Below are 18196 nucleotides of genomic sequence, written 5' to 3'. Positions count from 1 at the left end.
GCATGCCTGGACAAGAGAACAGGTAGAGCCAAGCCTGGAGTGGGGAGGCCCAGCTGACCGGGGCACAGGAAGGCGAGAGATGGGGAAATGCGCAGCCAAGTGAGAGTCACCCCTTTTGGAGAAAGGCTTTTCTGGCTTGTAAGATGGGCCCTGGTGCTCCCCTAGAGTAGGACAGCACCCCACAGTCTGTTGTGTAAGTGTGCCAGTATGCTGTGTAAAACCTTAAATGACTCCGTGATGGTTTGGGTGAGCTTGAAGCATCATGTGAGCTGTGCCGGTCTCTCCTTCCTTCCCTCATCATCCCCTCTCTCTTTCCCCTCCTTCTGGAGCCCAGGATTGAACTGAGGGTGCAGAGGGGAAGCCAGTACTACAGAGCTTGACTGCGGAAGGACTCTGGGTGGTTCCATGGAGAGATGTGGTCTAACTTGTGTTTTACAAGTATCGCCTAGGCAACCAGTGAGGTGGAAGCAAAAAGGCTAATAAGGAAATGACTGTACTGGTCTAAGCAGATGCTGAAAGTTTGGGCCGGGTGCTGTGTGGGCTAGGATGTGGTCAGGTTCTGGTTCTATTCTAAGGACAGAGCCAAGAGCACTTGCTGGTAAAGGGAATGTAGAGTCAAAGACAACTCATGTTTGGGAAGTGAGGAGCCTGTCCTCGCTGGAGGACCATCAGTCATGGCAATTTTGTCTTCACGTAGCAGGAGCACCTCACCTACCTCGGGCTCTGGGGAGCTTCATCCGCCTCGGTCTGCCCGCCGAGAGAGTGCACAGTGCTCTTGGGATGAGCCTTGCCTCCTGTTTGGTCTCCCCAGGCAGCCTCTGATCCTGTCCAATTCTCTAGCCTCTGCCCCTGAACATGCCATGGCTGTACCAACCCCCACCACCCTCAGGAACCCCGTCCTCGCATCCAACTCTGCCTGTCTCATTCTTTCCCCTGTTACAGCTTTGTCCAAGGTCAAGGCTTGGCTCTCTTCTCTCCTTCCTCTGCTCAGACACCTTCAGTTGCCCTCTGTGGGCCTTCAAGGTTAAATCCAAAGGCCTAGGGCCGGGCCCCTGTGCCTACACGCTGTTAGTTCTGGACAACCATGAGGCTTCCCACTGGCCTGGGCTGGGCTGGGCCAGGCTTCTTTTCTCTCCTGCCACCTATGGGGCCCTGGATTTCCTGCTAACCCACACACTCCTGCCTCTTCCACACAAGTACCCTCCAGGGGTTCTAACGGATATGGAGACACTGTGGGTCCTGCAAATGATACCTCTGGGATTGTGCACCAAAGTAGCTAGTGTCGACATCTTTCTTTGATCTGGCCCCTTGTGGTCTTCCTCAGTGAGGCCAGTACTTCCTCGTGGGTCAGGAGGCTTTCTGTGAGCCTCTGGTGTCCTGCACGAACATTCTGGTATGTATGAAGTAGCTCTAGCCTGACGACATTTTCCTAACCTCATTTCTTGTACATAGGGACGATGTCCCTCCTGCTCACAGCCAGCAGTTCCTGCATCCCTTGGTGCCATCCCTGGGATGGGATAAGTTTTTCATAAAGGCTTGTTGAATGAAAGAATGGCTGGATAATTGTCACCCCCCCACACACACACACATTCACACCCCTGCAGAGCCTGTGAGCTCCGAGCCCCTGAAACTCCTTCCCATGGGTTTTCCTCTTGTCTTTCTTTTCTTTTCCTATCCTTGTTGAAGGACAGTGGTTCCCAGACTCGAGTGTGGCCGAAGCCTCGAGGGCTGTTCAAACACAGACCAAAGCCGAGCCTCTGATTCCGACTCCATGCCACCCTTTGGGGGCCCCCGTCTCAGGAGATTATTATAGTCCCCCCTTCTGTGATTGAGGCAGCCAGGATCTGAGAACTGATGTAATGTCGGGCTGCCCCAGGCCTGTGCAGGATTTCTGGTGCTGACACCTGCATGTCCCCATTGATGCTCTGTTGCCTCCCGTCCTCTGTTCCTTCCTCTAGTGAAGCAGGACATTTTCTGGCCTTTCATATCATTCCAGTGTGAGCCTACCCAGGGAGCGAAATCACTAGCTTCTTTCATGTCTCTAGACCAAAGTGATGGTGGGTAGCAAGCCTTAATGGCGGTTTCCCAGGCAGCAGTGGCTCTGGCCCAGCATGGCATCAAATACTTTCTGAAAGACACTGGTGCTGGTGTAGGAGACAGCCTAGCACCTCAGGGAGGGTGACGGGAATCCTACATCTTTGAACTCAAAGGACCCTGCAGGACGCTGGCTGGCCACGGGCCCAGCTTTCTGACACCCAGGCGGAACACTCTTATCCCCGCCCACATCGGAGGGTTGTCTGCTCTTTTATTGGACCCTGGGGTTTGTTTGAATGGGCACTGATGAAATGTGACACTTTCGCTGCATTTATTCTCAGAATACCAGAACTACCTAGATTGTTCATTTATTTGTTTGGATTGAGCTCAGTTTGGAGCCAGACTTGGGGAAATTCAGTGAGAAAACCATTCATTCAGCAAGTATTCATGGAGGAGTATGAACCCCGAGTAGCCCAGGACTAGGTGCTAGGGTTCATTGCCCCTTGGCAGGCAGCTTACTGTGCCAACTAGAAGCTTAATAATTGACACGCAGCAAGAGCTAGAAAAGGTGGAAGGAGGCTCAGAGCAAAGGGGTGATCAGGGAGGACTTCCCTACAGAGGCAGCATTTAGAGACACTCTAGGGTGGGGCCATTGGGGCCAAAGTACACTAGACAAGGAGTAGCTAATGCCAAGGCCCTGAGGCAGGGGTGTGGATGAGGCTAGCCAAGCTAGAGCACACAGCAGGGGTCAGGAACATGCTGTGCACAGCCTCACCCGTACAGAAGGACTACCTCCTCCTCCTTCCCCTTCTCCTCCTTCTTCTTCCTGGTTTTCTTTCTCGAAACTCCCTCCTTCTCCTCCTTTTTTTTTTTTTTTTTTTTTTTTTGTGATGGGAGTCTCAATATATAACCCAGGCCAGCCTTGAACTTGAATCCCTGTCTCAGCCTCTTGAGTACTAGGATTATAGGGATGAACCAATATGCCTGACTTTCACTTATAAAAGCAAGAAATGGAGGCAGGGAAGCCTGGGGACCTGGGACCAGCAACATAAGATGACCAAGTAGCCGAATTTGACGTCACTTTTGGAGATGGCGAGTTCACCTTGTAATGAAAGGGGGAAGAATCTGGGATGCGCCCCACTCTAATCTGAGCCCAGCATGAGTAATGGTGCATCCATATTTTAAAACAGAGCGGACCAATGTTTACAGTGTTGACTTCTGCTCTGAAAGACAGGGATGGGGTCTCTTGAGAACAGAGTTCGGAAGTTCTGTGAAGGTTCAGATAAGGCTGTTTAAAATAGGATTTCAGCCGGGCACAGTGGTACCTGCTTTTAATCCCAGCACTTGGGAAGCAGAGGCGAGTGGATTTCTGTGAGTTCAAGGCCAGCTCAGGCTACACAGTGAGACCCTGTCTCCAAAGAAAAGTGTTAAAATAGGATTTCAAAGACCTGAAGAGAGAGTGGTCTGTGCAAAAGGCCTTGGGGCCGTTTGATAGGCGCTAGCTTCAAGGTTGGGTGCCTGTGCCTATGTGGTAAGGCAGCATAGCAAGGAGGAACAGAAAACAGAAATGAAGATGTACAGGAAGGCGTGAGGTTGTCAGAGAGAAGCAGCCTGGTTAACTCAGCACTGTTGGTGAAGCCTTCCAGGGAGGAAACACACAGCTAAGTCTTCATGGATACAAGTTAACCAAGAGAAAAAGTAGTTAGGAACCTATGCTGGCTAGAATTTTTTTTTTTTGTCAACTTGACCCAAACTAAAAGTCACCTGAAAAGAAGGAACCACAATGAAGAAAATGCTTCCTTAAGATCAGGGAAGGCAAGCCTGTCAGGCGTTTCTTTAATCAGTGACGGATGGGAGAGGGTCCAGCCCATTGGTGGTGGTGCCATCCCTGGTGGTCCTGGATTCTCTGAGAAAGCAGGATAAGCAAGCCATGAGGAGCAAGCCAGGAAGCAGCACCCCTCCACGGGCTCTTCAGGATCCTGCCCTGCTTGAGTTCCTATCCTGACTTCCTTCAGCGAGAAGGGTGATGAGGAAGCGTACACCTAAGAGACCGACCGTTTCCTCTCCAGGTTGCTTTGGTCATGGTGTTTCATCACAGCGGTAGAACAGAGTCACCCAGGGCTATTGCTGAAGCAGAAAATGCAAAGCAGCAGTAACCCCCGTGCAGAGTCAGTGCGCAGACATGGGGCCGAGTAAGGGTGGTGAAGTGAGCAGACACAGCAGACCACGGCAGGGGTGGCGGTGTCGGGGGACGCGGCGGTGATTGGCTATGAACCAGGCAAGCAATGGACACTGCAGAGGGTGGGAGCTCGTGACTGGGGAGAGAGTGGCATGACCTCCTATCGGTTGTGTCCTGGAGCCTGGAGGACTATTTGGCCACCTGGGACACTTTAGGATCCAAGCACTCGTGACAGCGCTATCAAAAACCCTGCTGCCAAGCCCCGTTGCTTGCTCATTCTGACATTATTCATGCTCACGTGCCCCAAGTCCCTGGCTTGGAAACTTATGTAACCCCTGCAGAACCAGTGGCTCCAGCTTGCTCTTCACCTTCGCCGTGACCCTCCAGGGAGCCAAGCCTGGGCTCTGACTGCAGAATCAGGGGCATGCATGGTTGTTGTTGATGAAGCAAAGCATTTTGGTCTTCCTTCTTCTTTTAACAGCGCTGCATGGATATATTTATAATATAGAACATTTGGGAGATACGGGAAACTAAAACAAAGGAAGATGCTCGGAAGACCGCTGCTATTAGCATTTTCTTTCCAGCTTCCCACATATTTTTAGTGGGGGGTACTTCATAGAGATTTGATTTTTCACTCATTTTAGTGAAAGCATTTGTAACTTAAGGGGAAAAAAAAACTCTCAGGACTGGAGACATGACTCAAATATGCCGCTTTATTAGCATGAGCGGGGCGGTGGGTCCTTTCCCCAGCCCCACAAAAGCACCGCTTCTCTCATCTACCTTTTGAACACGAAATGGTTTGTTTTATGCTAATTCCCCCCAAACCACTGCCCATTGGCAAAGTACCAGGCTGTGAATTTATTTCCACATCTTGTCCAGGGCACATGCCTTTGTATGTTGAATCCCCCAGAAAGGCACAAGCATGGGTCAAAAGATGGGATCATTATCCGTGCTCATGATTTGCCCACTACTTCTCAGAGCCTAGCCCTGGCTTGTTCTCCCGCCCCAGCAGTACGTGGAAGTGCCTCTCCATCCCCCACTCCCTTGCTGTTCACCTTTCCAGCACCATTTTTCAAGATCCTCCCAACAGAGCGTGCCATTGTTTAGAATTCCCTCAGTGAGACTGGCTCCTGGGTCCAGACATTTGATAAGCAGTTATGGTCCCTCCCCCACCCATGTAGGAAGTAGGGCCCGAATGTTATTCTGATTGATTTGCATAAGCTCTTGAGATAGATATTTTTATCTGTGTCTCTTTCCGTTTTAGGTTGCACGAGCCCGAGAAGAATGCCAGGGAAATAACCCAGGTACAGTCTTTGGTGAGCTGCCCTTCCTGGGAAACTCGGGGTGTGATTTCCTTGCTTCAGCCAGAGTTGCAGATCTAGTTCTAAATTAAGACTCCGAGGGTAGGGAGGATCTGTGCACTTCCTGAGTCACCCACGAGGCCTCTGCACCCTTCTCTCTGCTCCAGCCACAGTCTGAGGACGGCTTGCTTCTCTCTTAGCCACGGCACAATCTCCAAGGAGCAAAGTGTCCCAAGTGAATGATGCCCTGGAGTCAGACTGCAGCTTCCTTTGTGTTGCTCATCCCTGCAACTCACTGCCACCTCCTTGTAGGCTGATTCTTCCTGCCAGCACGGCCTCTCTAGCCACTGTGGAGGAGAAGAAGCCCCGTGTCACTGACTACCTGGGCTCCAAGGGCACCTTCCTTGACCTGGTGGCTTCTCCCCTCACTGATAAGGAGATTTTATAGGCAGCGTTGTTAGTGTATATCCCAGACCCCTGAGCCCTTCTATCTCTGTCCAACATGCCAGCTCTGGGCACACTGGGGCCCTCTGAGCCTGGTAAAGAGACAATCCCTATCCTGGACCCGGAATGAAAGCGCCAGCTTCCCTGCCATTCCCAGGGCAGCTGACACCACTTTAGATGGAATCTGCTGACAGAGCCAGACTGGATGGGATGGTGTTTGGAGACAGGACGCCGTGGTTGGCTGTCCCAGCCCCTACCAGTCCTAGGCATCGGCTGAGTGGTTATCAGCAAATGTAGAACAATTCTAATCGTGGCAGCGAGAACCCTTTCCCACTGTTATTTTGTCTTCATGCTTCCTTCTGGAATCTTCTGGGTAAAAGATGACGGTGAGAATTGGTTCCTGAAGCCTGTAGAAAGTCACATCTCAAGACTTACTGAGTATGCAGCTAAGTGCCCGGTCCTGGAGCAAGGTGGCCAGTTTTCTCCCTTGCAGCCAGCAGACTTTGGGCTCCCAGCACCAACCACCATACCTTGCCAGGGAGGGACATCAGTTCAGTCAACATGATTTCCCAGAGAGCAGTGAGTACCTGTAGGGCTCAGGGTATCACCCCTTTAGGATCCAACGGGCTTGCTTTCTTTTTTTAACTGAGTGGCTTACCCCAAATTATTGAATTTTCATCTACTCCCTAGGTCACATTCTTCCCGGGCAGAGTTGTAGTCAAGCCCAAGTGAAATGACCCTGATGTATAGTTCCATCCATCTAGCCACCCATCCTCCATGTTTATCTTACCGTCCATCCATCCTTTCACTGTGGCTTGGGCTTCTGTTGCTGCCCTTGTCTGCAGTTTAACAGATACCCAGTAAAAAGTCGTGGAATGGATATGTAGATGAAGACGGTTTCCCCGATCTCCTGGGAGGTCACATTTACTGAGGTTGCAAAACTTCGTCTTTGGTGGTAGATACAATGACAGGAAGATGTGAACGGAAGAGCTCAGAGGGGCTCTGGGCCCAGCCAGAGGAGGCGTTGACAGCAGGCTAGAGCAGAATTATCCGTGGTGCCCTGGGCCTCTTATAAGAAGAAGTGGGTACTCCAGGCCAAGGAAAATGGGAGAAGAGAGCTCCAGGTGGTTCCACCTAGACGAAGGAGGTGACATGAAGTGGGGATATGAGACACCCACTGTGGTGTTTCAGAAGACCCTTCAGGCTCCACGGGGAAGAAGGTGGACTGGGGGGAGAAAGACTGGAAATAAAATCACACCGGCAGGAGATGGGCCTGAATTAAGACTGAGTCCGTTGGCAAAGTAGCAGGCAGACTTTAGCCAGTTGATGGGTGAGCAGGCCAGGGCTCCAGAATGACTTTCTCTCTCTGTCTTTTAGATCCAGGACACAAATGACATCAATGACATCACATACGCAGACCTAAATCTGCCCAAAGAGAAGAAGCCTGCCCCCCGGGTCCCCGAGCCCAACAACCACACAGAATATGCGAGCATTGAGACAGGCAAAGCGCCTAGGCCGGAGGATACCCTCACCTATGCCGACCTGGACATGGTCCACCTTAACCGCGCACAGCCAGGCCACAAGCCTGAGCCGTCTTTCTCAGAGTATGCCAGTGTCCAGGTCCAGAGGAAGTGAATGGGACTGTGCTCGGCTCTAGGGCCCATAGCCACAAGTTTTCTTGTCCCTCATGGAGTGGCCATGATGAGGACAGCCCTAGAAGGCCAGATGGCACAGGTCCCAGGACCAGGAGTAAGGCTGGCCTTTGTCTTCCCTCCTTGGCTCTCCAACACTTCCAGGGCAGCCATGTCCCTTCTTTCTGGAGGCCAGTGTTGCAGAACCAGAGGGGGGAACTGGAGAAAGCTGCCTGGAACCCAAGAAGTGTGCCTCGGCCTTCCACACATGGGTCTGGATCCTGGTCTTGGTGACTCCGGGTTGCTTTCTTGATGATCCAGAGCCTGGTCTCCTGTGTGGAAAAGAGCCCTTTGCCTCCGCCCAACTTGGGCTTTGTAGGAGCAAGAACCCCTTTAGATCAAACTGCCCCATCCGCGGAAGAACTACACCAGGAGACAGCAAGTTTCCAGCCAACAGTGCTGGCCTCCCACCCGCCAGGCTGACCAGCCCTGGGGGAGAAGGAACCCTCTCTCCTAGACCAGCAGAGACTCCCTGGGCATGCTCAGTGTGGCCCCACCTCCTTTCCAGCCCCAGCTTGCTTCCTCCAGCTAGTACTAACTCAGCTGCGTCACTCTGTGGACTCCTGTAAATTATTGAGAAATGTGAACTGTGCAGTCTTGAAGCTAAGGTGTTAGGAAATTTGATTTGTGCTGTTTGGTTGTTGTTAGGTCTATTTTTTTTTTCTTTTTTCTTTTTTTCTTAAAACAACAGCAGCAGCATCTTGACTCTTCGTCATGTGTTGAATGGTTGGGTCTTGTGAAGTCTGAGGTCTAACAGTTTCTTACTCTGGAAGGATTTTCTTACAGCAGAAACCGATTTTTTTTCCGATTCCCAGAACTCTGAGGACCAAAAGGGATCTCTCAGCTGCTACTTTGAGGCACTCAGCCTCACTGGGATGAACTGGGCCCTGTTCTTGCACAGCCGCGGGGCTGGCTGACCCTTTGCCTCCGTGGCTGCTGTGGTAAGTGCAGCCTTGTCTGACCCGATGCCGACCTAATGTTGGCCAGTCCACGTTGAGGGGAGAAGGTCAGTGACAGCCTCCTTCACTCACAAGCACTTCAGAGGCACGCAGAGGGAAGGGACGCCCAGTCAGCAGCCGGCGTTCCAGCACTCTGACGTAATCAAGGCAGGGGGAGTCCATTATTGCCGTCAAACCTCAGCAGGATCCCACTGGGACAGACCCTGGTCATACCTGTGATGACACAGCTGTAAGCCAGGGCAGACCCCTCTGTCACTGGCTAGGGAATCTTGGCAGAGGCTCTGTCTGACCCACACCCTTCAGACTGGATGTCGGGGCCTGGTTGGGCCCATGGCCAAGCAGATGTGACAACCCTGGCTATCTGGTCTTAACATGTAGCTCAGCAAGTTAAGGCGCTAATTAACGTCTCTGATCCCTGGGTATCCCTGGCTCAGGCTATTCAAGTACGAAGCTGAGGCAACCTGCTTGTTTCTATAGGTGCAAGGGAAGGGGTTACCAGGAACTCAGCAAGGACCCAGCTCTCTGGGCTTGGTGACCTGATACTTTCAATGATGGCATCCAGGAGTTAGCTGAGCCAGTAGGCTGTGTGGACAGCACTGGGCCAGCAAACCAGAACTTGTCTTTGGTATCTGGGACCTATGGTGGCCCTGCCATCTTCTGGGACTCTCTTCTGTTTCCAAAGGTTGATTTGTAAGCCTCCGCCTACTTCTTCTCTGCCTAGAGACAGCACACGCACACGTGAGTACACACACACAGGTGCAAAGCCCCGTTCAAAGAATAGCCTCTGGCTGACATCCTAATTTTGTCTTAGGTTTTTTTTTTTTTTTGGAGGGAGAAAGGGAATGAGGCAGGGAAAGTCTATAGCTATAGCTTTAGCCAGGCAGCCTGGAGCGCCCCACACTTACATATGGAACTCTGGTACAAGGAAGAAGGGGGGGAAGCGTCCTGTGAGAGGAGTGGGATCCGGTTTATCTGTAGACCAGATGAGAAGGAAACAGGCCCCATTTTGTACATAGTTGCAACTTAAAATTTTTGGCTTGCAAAATATTTTTGTAATAAAGATTTCTGGGTAACAACAATGCTCTTGGGTGTTGCAATCCTTGTCTTTTAAGACCCTGTCCTTGGAGTCTGCCAGTTGCCTGTCCCCTGGAGCTGGGGATGAGGTTGGACTGCCAAGGCTTCAGAACATTCTGTGTAACTCGGTCCCTTCCAGGCCACACAGATGTAAAGGTTCTGTCCCCTCGGCGCAGAGGGAGTCATGGCAGTATTGGTTGTGCTGAAAACCCAGACACAGAGTTTTACCCTTTCTCCACTATTTCGGTTTTATAGGGATTTGTACACTTTACTCACCCACCCGATAACCTAGGGGATCTTGGCTGTACAATGGGGTTTGATTGTGCCCCTCACAGGGTTCCTTGGAGACTGAAGGAAGGAACCCCCTGTGCTATATGGCAGTCTGCACTGGGTGTTGGGGCGGCCTTCTCTGCCTGCACAACCCTGTCTTGGGCTTTCTATTTCTGTGATAACGCACTATGATCCAAAGGGACTTGGGAAAGAAAGAGCTTACACTTACACTTACCCTTACACAACCCAGTCCGTCATGAAAGGAAGTCAGGCCAGGAACTAATGCTGAGGCCATAGAGGAGTTCCCCCTGTGGCTTGGTCTCCTCTCAACCAGACCATGAGCTCCCCACCCCAGAAATTCACATGCCGTCTTTCATGCCCAGCCCCTAGCACAAGGGAGGCGTTGGCCCGCCTTGTGTGCCAGTCTGCTTTTTATCACTGTAACAAGACACCTGAAAAATAACTCAATGCTCCGGGTGCCAGAGATTTCTGGCTGCTTAGCTGGCCCCATTGCCATGGGCCTGTGGCGAGACAGAACATTAGGGCAGCGGAGGAGGAACGTGTCAGCAGAGGTTCCTTACCTCGTGGCAGCCAGGAAGAAGGGTCCGCGGACAAGGCATAGCCTTCAAAGACGTGTCTCCAGGGGCATGCCTCCTCCACCCAGACCCCATTTCTTAGTGCCCACCACCTCCCAGTAATGATATCAAATTATGACTCTGAGTGGAAGAGCCCGTTAATCAAGCCATAGTTCTCGTGGTCCATCACCTGCCGTTGGTGCCATCTATCAGCCAGAGACGAAGTCTTCAACACAAAAACCTTTGGGGAGGCAGAGCTAAGCCACACAGTGTGCCCAAGACTTGGGGTCTCGCATTCTTCACGGAATCTCGAAAGATGCGTGTTGTGATGCCCATTTCACAGAAAGGAAAATGTGGCTCAGAGAGGCAAAGGGACAAACTCCAGATCACTCATCGAGTTAATAACTACTTCTCAAGATCCTGCTGGGAAGCAGGCCTTTTGCAAAATTCTGAGAATGCAGTGTTGACGAAAGTGGGCCACACCCAGATGAGCTCATGGGGCAGGAGGAAGTGAGAGCAGTGGGCAGCCCTCGCAGCACAGCTGTGACTGCCCATGGCCCACATACAGAGTGAGAACATCAGCCAGGGAGCAAGGGTTCCCCTGCGGGAGGGCAGCCCGGCCGCCAAGAGGAAATGGGGCCCCCAGGCTTTTATAAAGGGAATGTGAGGGGGAAAAATGTCAAGTTAAAGATACAGCTGGTTTACAGTCCCCAAGGTGATTGCCAGACTTCGAGAGTTATCTTTCTTGCTAAACAAGCTGTTTGTCCCTCACCCAGACAGAATCTACAGATGGGCATATATCATAACTTTATACAATCTGAGCTCTAATTAGACAGCAGAAACAAGCTCAAGTGTCTTCCCTGTCGGGATTAACTAATCCTTCAGTAGTGTGCTTAAACGGTGCTCTACTGCAGCGATGAGAAGAAACACCCCCTCCCTTTGCCTTACTTCTAAGTTTGGGATACTTTTTCTTATTAGATGAAAATACATGGGATTCGTTTGCCAAGCCTGCATGAGGCAAACCAGCTTCCCAGAGAGGAAATCCGCAAGCTGAGATCTAAATGTTGAGTAAGGATGAGTGTTGTCCAGGGCAGACAGATCCAGGCAGAGCCTGTGGGTGCTGGTCCAGCCTTCCCTGAGGGTGCTGGTCCTTCCCTGCGGGTGCTGGTCCAGCCTTCTCTGAGGGTGCTGGTCCAGCCTTCCCTGGGGGTGCTGGTTCCAGCCTTCCCTGAGGGTGCTGGTCCAGCCTTCCCTGGGGGTGCTGGTTCCAGCCTTCCCTGAGGGTGCTGGTCCAACCTTCCCTGAGGGTGCTGGTCCAGCCTTCCCTGAGGGTGCTGGTCCAGCCTTCCCTGAGGGTGCTGGTCCAGCCTTCCCTGAGGGTGCTGGTCCTTCCCTGCGGGTGCTGGTCCAGCCTTCCCTGAGGGTGCTGGTCCTTCCCTGCGGGTTCTGGTCCCTACCAGAGCTGCACCAGCTTTCACATTTCTCTCTCCATCACCCCTGCAATAGCAATCAGCCTCCTGACAGCTTTAAAAATGGACCCCAGGATCTTTGTGCCAGCTTGCTCAGTCAAGAACACCTACTTTCCACTTGCCCTCCAATCTGGCTAGTGGACCTCGTTCATTTGTTAGACATGTCATAACTGCCCAGCAAGTCCTTGGAACCCATGTCACAGTTTGTAATCACACATGGATCTTGTGTTGGTTGACAAGCTTCCTCTTCTATAGTGCCCTGGGGCTGTCTGATTGAAGGAGGGTATTGGAATATGTTCCTTAATATAATTCCCATAACCAGCCCCCAGATAGTACCCAACAAATAATTGTTTGAGGGATGAGAGAATGGATAAAACGGTGGAAGGATGAAGGGTGAGTAGTGGATAGATTGCTAGATGTAAGGATGGATGGGTAAGTGGATGGATGGATGGACGGACGGACAGCTAGATAGGTAGGAAGAGAGGAAGGAAGGGAAAAGGGGAGAGAAAGGATGTAGTTTGGAGCCTACTTGGCATCTTAGAAACACTAAGACCCCCTAGCTTCCAGGTTAAGAATTAGATTGAAGCCCTAGTCCCTGGACCTTTCCCACTGAGCTTCTCTGTCATTTGTCATGATCCTGGGTACATTTTCCCAGCTGGCAAGGAGCCAGTGACACTTGTTTAAGTCCTTGGTGCCTCTTCTTGGGAAGCTGGGGCTATACATAGAAAACAGGATGGAAGAATACAACCATATTCAAATAAACTCAGGAAACATTTTAAAGGGCATAAGAGATAAATATTTGAATTTGTATTTTAAACATGATACTAAATAAAAGACATATTGTTGAGACCGGGAGACAGCCTGACAGTTTAGGGCACTTGTTCATACAAAGGACCCAGGTTCATTTCCCAACCATCAGTAGCTTCGGTTCCAGGAGATTTGAAGCCCTGTTCTGACTTCCATGGGCACTAACCATGAATGTAGTGCACATACTCACATATAGACAAGATAGTCAGATACATAAAATAAATCATGGAGTTTAGAGAAATGAATGATTAAAATAAGACTTTTACTTTTCTAATACCATATACAAAAATCCAGATGGACAAAAACTTAGATATAAGAGCTGACACTATAAAACTCATATAAGAAGACATAGGAGGAAGAGGCTTAATGACTCTGGATATAACAGCGACGTTTTTGGGTATAATACCAAAACTCCAGACCAAGAAAAACCCACAAGTTGAGCTACATCAAAATTAATAACTTTCTAGGCATTGTGGCAGAAGCCTTAATCCTAACACTGGGAGGCGAAGGCAAGCAGATCTTTGCATCTGAGGCCATTGTGGTCTATATAGTGAGTTACAGGACAACCAGGACTGGATGGGAAGATCCTATGTCAAAAAATTAAACACTTATGTTCTTCAAAGGATACTATTACCAGAATGAAAAGTCTACCTATTCACTACAAGAAAACAGTTATGTATTGACTAAGAGATTAATATATAGAATATATAAAGGTCTCCTAAAACTCAGTAATAAAAATTTCCACATCTACCTCCATGGTCTAGCCCAAGTCTCACTGACTTCCCTATCCACGTCTCCTCCCAAACCTGCCAGATCTGGCCTGGGTCTCACATCTAATGCCCTGACCTAGTCTAACCATGCCTGCCTGCATTGCAGTCAAGCTAGGCTCCCACCAGGACCCTTCCTATCTGTAACACCCACAGATATCTAATGTATCAATAAGATGGTTGTAAGACACCCCTCTTCTTTCTCCAGGGTCTAGCCAGGTGAGTCTCCTTGTCCCCCCCCCCCCCCCCCCCCCCCCCCCCCCCCCCCCCCCCCCCCCCCCCCCCCCCCCCCCCCCCCCCCCCCCCCCCCCCCCCCGGCATTCATACCTTTACCACAACCACCTCTACCCCTGCCTGCTCTACAGATGATCTCTAGACTTTGGACAAGACCTGCCCTACCTATTCCCCAGTCCACAGGACCCACCCATGCAATATCCAACCTTGCATCCAGTCATATCTACCCCCAGAGTCTAGGCTTAGAGCAGGAAGTGCATACTGCTCATTTCCTGTCTATGCAACCTGGCTTCATTCCGCCCAATCCATTTCCAGCCTCTAGGCCCCACATCTCTACCCACTCAACATACTCTCTTCTTTTCCAACCTGTTCTGTACGTATCAGACTAAGAAATGATCTTACCATATCTTACCTCAAAAATGCCAATAATACAAAAGAGGCAGCCAGTAATCTCCTCTTCAAAACCTACTCGTGCTATAGAAACACCTGCCAATGAGAGTTTTCTAGATGAACCCAGGGCACAGAATTTAAAAGGAGAATTGTAAATTTTATAAAGAATTCGAGGAGTTTAAACACACACACACACACACAAACCAACTAACCAAACAAACAAACCAGCCTGATGACATTAAGTAGAAAGAACTGTATGTGCCAAAGCCTTTCATTCTGACAACTGGCCAGCTGTAGGTCTCTACGCTAGTTCTCATCTACTGCAAGAGGAAGCTTCTCCAACAATGGCTGAAAAGGTACTGATCTTTGGGTATGGCAGAATAACCTTAGGAGTGATTTTATTGCTAGGTTTTAGCATAACACCAGTATTTGGCTTTCCTGTAGGCCTGCAGCCTATCCAGTCTCAATGTCTTGGGCACCCAAGCAGTATCAGGCACAGGTTCCATCTCATGGAGTAGGATTTAAATCTAGTCAGAGAGTGGTTGGTTACTCCTACAATATTTGTGCCACTATTGTACTAGCATTGATCTGGAGTAGAGGAAAGCCATGATTACAATATATTATATGAAAAAAGTTTTCAATAAATAAAAAAAGAAATTAAGGAGGAAGAACTTAGTGGATATAAATATCTGAATGGTAGAAAAAAATTAAAAACCCATAAGCATAAGGCAGTTGAAAATGATTACGATAACTGAGAATTTGATAGTGACATTGAAAAGGACAAGCTGAAATGAAGGTAAAATTGAAAAACCCAATGATTAAACTGGAGAACTCAAAGGAAAACTGCACAAGTAGAAAGAACCAAATCGGGCTGGGTGATGGGAGTGCACGCCTTTAATCTCAGCACTCAGGAGGCAGAGGCAGGTGGATCTCTGAGTTTGAGGCCAGCCTGGTCTACATAGCAAGTTCCAGGACAGTCGAGGCTATACAGACAAACTCTATCAATAATAATTATAATAAAAGATCTTTCCAGTTGCAGCACTCTGAGAAGCAGGCCCCATGCCTCATCTGAACAGCACAATGGAGCTTACCCTGTTGACAGGGGCGTGGGTGAGAGATCTGGCCCTGCCTCTCATCTGTATATGGTGGCATGGGGAAAGATGTCCCCTCTTACCTCTTGACTCTCATCACCTGGTGGCAGATGAGGAAGCTTACCCTCCTCCTTACCAGCTGTGACATTAGGGAGAGTGGACCCTGCACCTCACCTGGGCAACACAGTAGAGCTGGTCCTGATGGTGCAGGTGTGGGCAAGCTGACCCTGAGGATGTGAAAGCAGGAGAACCAGTTTCACCCCTTGCTCATCTCATTAAAAGGTAAATAGCTGGGATAATGTTGGAAAGCTCACCCTGGTGGTGAGGATGGGGGAGAGCTGATGGGCTGATCAACCCCACAAATACCTAGGCTGAGAACCAGGGTTATGAGTTGGCCCACGCCAACATCCATCTGTGACCTGCTAGAGCAAGGGAAGGGGCATGTCCTGCAAATGCAAAGCTGCAGAGTCTCCACAACACAGGGAAAAAACAGGATATCCAAGAGGAGCCCCAGTCAGGGCCCATTATTCATGGTACAGCAGAAACCTGAGGCCTTGAACCAGACCAATGACTCTTTGCAATGAACACTTGCAAGTAAAGATCTATGGATAAAAGGGGTTACTGTGTGACTCACAAAAACTTCCATGATGAGATTTTTTTTCTTTCTCTTAAATTTTATTTTATTTTGTGGAGAGGGCATGGAGGTTTGCAAGAGCAGAGGGTGGATATGAAGGGACGAGAGATGAATGGAATCGAGATGCATGATGTGAAAGACACATGGGATAAATAAAAAGAAAGTTAAAAGAAAGAGAATCAAACAGGTGGTAGACTATTAGGACTCAAAGATAAGTCCAGGATCTAGACAAAGTAAGTGAGGAATATGAAAAATTCAAATCACAGGAAAGGAACACACAGGAAATGAGAGACACCATGAAAAATATCAACTTCCAAATACTAGGTATAGATGAAAGAGAAGGATCTGAAGTCCATGGTATAGACCAGATCATCAACAAGATCATTGACAGACACTTCCCCAAACTCAGGGAAGGCACACCCACCACTGCAGATACAAGAAGCCCAAAGAACACAAATAGACAAGACCAGAAAAGAAAATCCTCACAGCAGATCACAGTTAAAACACTAAGTAAGAAACACACAAGTCATATGAAAAGGAAAACCTATAAGAACAGTTTCTCAATGGAAACTTTGAAAGTCAAAGAGTGTAGAGCAATGACTTCCAAGTACTAAAATATTAAGATGGCTAACATAGAGTAAAATATTAAGAAAAACTATCTGCCATAATTGAAGGAGAAATAAAAATTTCTCAACATGAACAGCCTAAAAAATTATAGTCAATAAACCAAACCTAAAGTAAACACAGGAAAATTTCCTTCAGGCTGAAAAGATGAGTGAGTCCAGCAGAGAGACCATGGAAGAAAATATGAAGACATAATTATTAAAACACAAGATGTCACTGAGAACACAAAACAACATCAAAAGTCAACAATACAATGATCATAACTAACACACGCATTTCAATAATAACTTTAAATACCACTGGCCTGGATTCTCCAATCAAAAGGCCAAGACTGACTAAATGGAACAAGAAAGAAAAAATATCTATTGTCAAAAAGAAACGTGTCTTTGTTTTAAAGTTAGCCACTGCCTTAGAGTAAAAGGATGGATCTCTGTGAGTTCAAGGCCAGCCTGGTCTACATAGTGAGTTCCAGGATAGCCAGGATTGTTTCACAGAGAAACCCTGTCTCGAAGAAAGAAAGAAAAAGAAAGAAAGAAAGAAAGAAAGAAAGAAAGAAAGAAAGAAAGAAAGAAAGAAAAAAAGAAAGAAAGAAAGAAAGAGAGGGAGGGAGGGAGGGAGGGAGGGGGAAAAACATCCATGCTCATGGATTGATAGGAATAACATTATAAAAACAGGCAACTTAGCAAAAGTTAGTTAAGGATTCAGTGAGATCCCAATCAAAATCCATAACTCATCCCTCACAGAACTATCCTCAAGTTTATTTGGAACCACAAAACGCCACAGATAACTAAAACTATCCTGAGGACAAGAACAGAGCTTGAGGTGTTACCATTCCAGACCCGAAGGTGCATTAAGGAGTCAGAGTAAGAAAAGCAATACGGTAGTGGTGAAAAGACAGCCGTGTAGACCAATGGGGCAGCCTCAAAGAACCAGACAGAAGTCCATGTAACTTCAGCCACTTAATGTTTGATCAGGATGCCAAAAACACAAGCTAGTGAAAACAAACACCATCAACAAATGGTGCTGGGAAAGCTGGATGTCCACAAACAGGAGAGTGAAATTACCCTGTATGAAAACCAACTCCAAATGGATCAAAGACTGAAACTTAAAACCGAAACCCTGAAACTGCTAGAAGAAAACATAGACGGAGCCATACAGGATAAAGGTGTGGAAAAGAATTTCTGAACAGGACTTCGTTTGCCCAAGGATTAAGACCAACAATTTATAAGGGAGACTTCATAAAACTAAAAAGCTTCCTCAAAGCTAAAGAGGCAATTAGCTGGGCAGAGAGGAAACCCACAGAATGGGAGAGAATCGTCGCCAGCTGTACTTCTGACAGAGGATTAATATCCAGAACATATAAAGAACTCAGAAAACCCCAAAGAGTTAGAAAAAATATGACTTGTAGCCGGGCGGTGGTGGCACACACCTTTAATCCCAGCACTCGGGAGGCAGAGGCAGGCGGATCTCTGTGAGTTCGAGACCAGCCTGGTCTACAAGAGCTAGTTCCAGGAGGACAGGCTCCAAAACCACAGAGAAACCCTGTCTCGAAAAACAAAAAAAACAAAAAAAACAAAAAAAAAGACTCGTTCAAAAAATGGGTATGAGATCTGAACAAGAGTTCTCAAAAAAAAAAAAAAAAAAAAAAAAAAA

At 48.6% G+C, this 18196-nt stretch overlaps 1 protein-coding gene and 1 pseudogene across 4 annotated transcripts in view; both read left to right on the top strand.

Moving 5' to 3' along the window:
- The window catches only part of Sirpa (signal regulatory protein alpha), a 37702-nt gene extending 28013 nt beyond the window's left edge, over window positions 1-9689 (top strand). For 3 of the 4 annotated variants that reach the window (XM_050133677.1, XM_050133671.1, XM_050133665.1), the window contains 2 exons: window positions 5478-5529; window positions 7336-9689. In XM_050133677.1, the coding sequence (XP_049989634.1) occupies window positions 5478-5529; window positions 7336-7593 (310 nt within the window). In that variant the 3' untranslated portion in view covers window positions 7594-9689. The remainder of the gene's footprint in view (window positions 1-5477; window positions 5530-7335) is intronic. The other variant, XM_050133684.1, reaches the window with a different exon arrangement.
- A 5655-nt stretch (window positions 9690-15344) lies between these two features.
- Window positions 15345-18196, top strand: part of LOC126494887 (ADP-ribosylation factor-binding protein GGA2-like) — a 7005-nt pseudogene continuing 4153 nt past the window's right edge.

Source organism: Alexandromys fortis, unplaced genomic scaffold, assembly GCF_014885135.2.
Source record: "Alexandromys fortis isolate MF-2015 unplaced genomic scaffold, M_Fortis_MF-2015_v1.1 scaffold_6, whole genome shotgun sequence".
Taxonomy (NCBI): domain Eukaryota; kingdom Metazoa; phylum Chordata; class Mammalia; order Rodentia; family Cricetidae; genus Alexandromys; species Alexandromys fortis.
The sequence above is the reverse complement of the archived record's forward strand: the minus strand, read 5'-3'. Positions and strand labels throughout refer to the sequence as shown.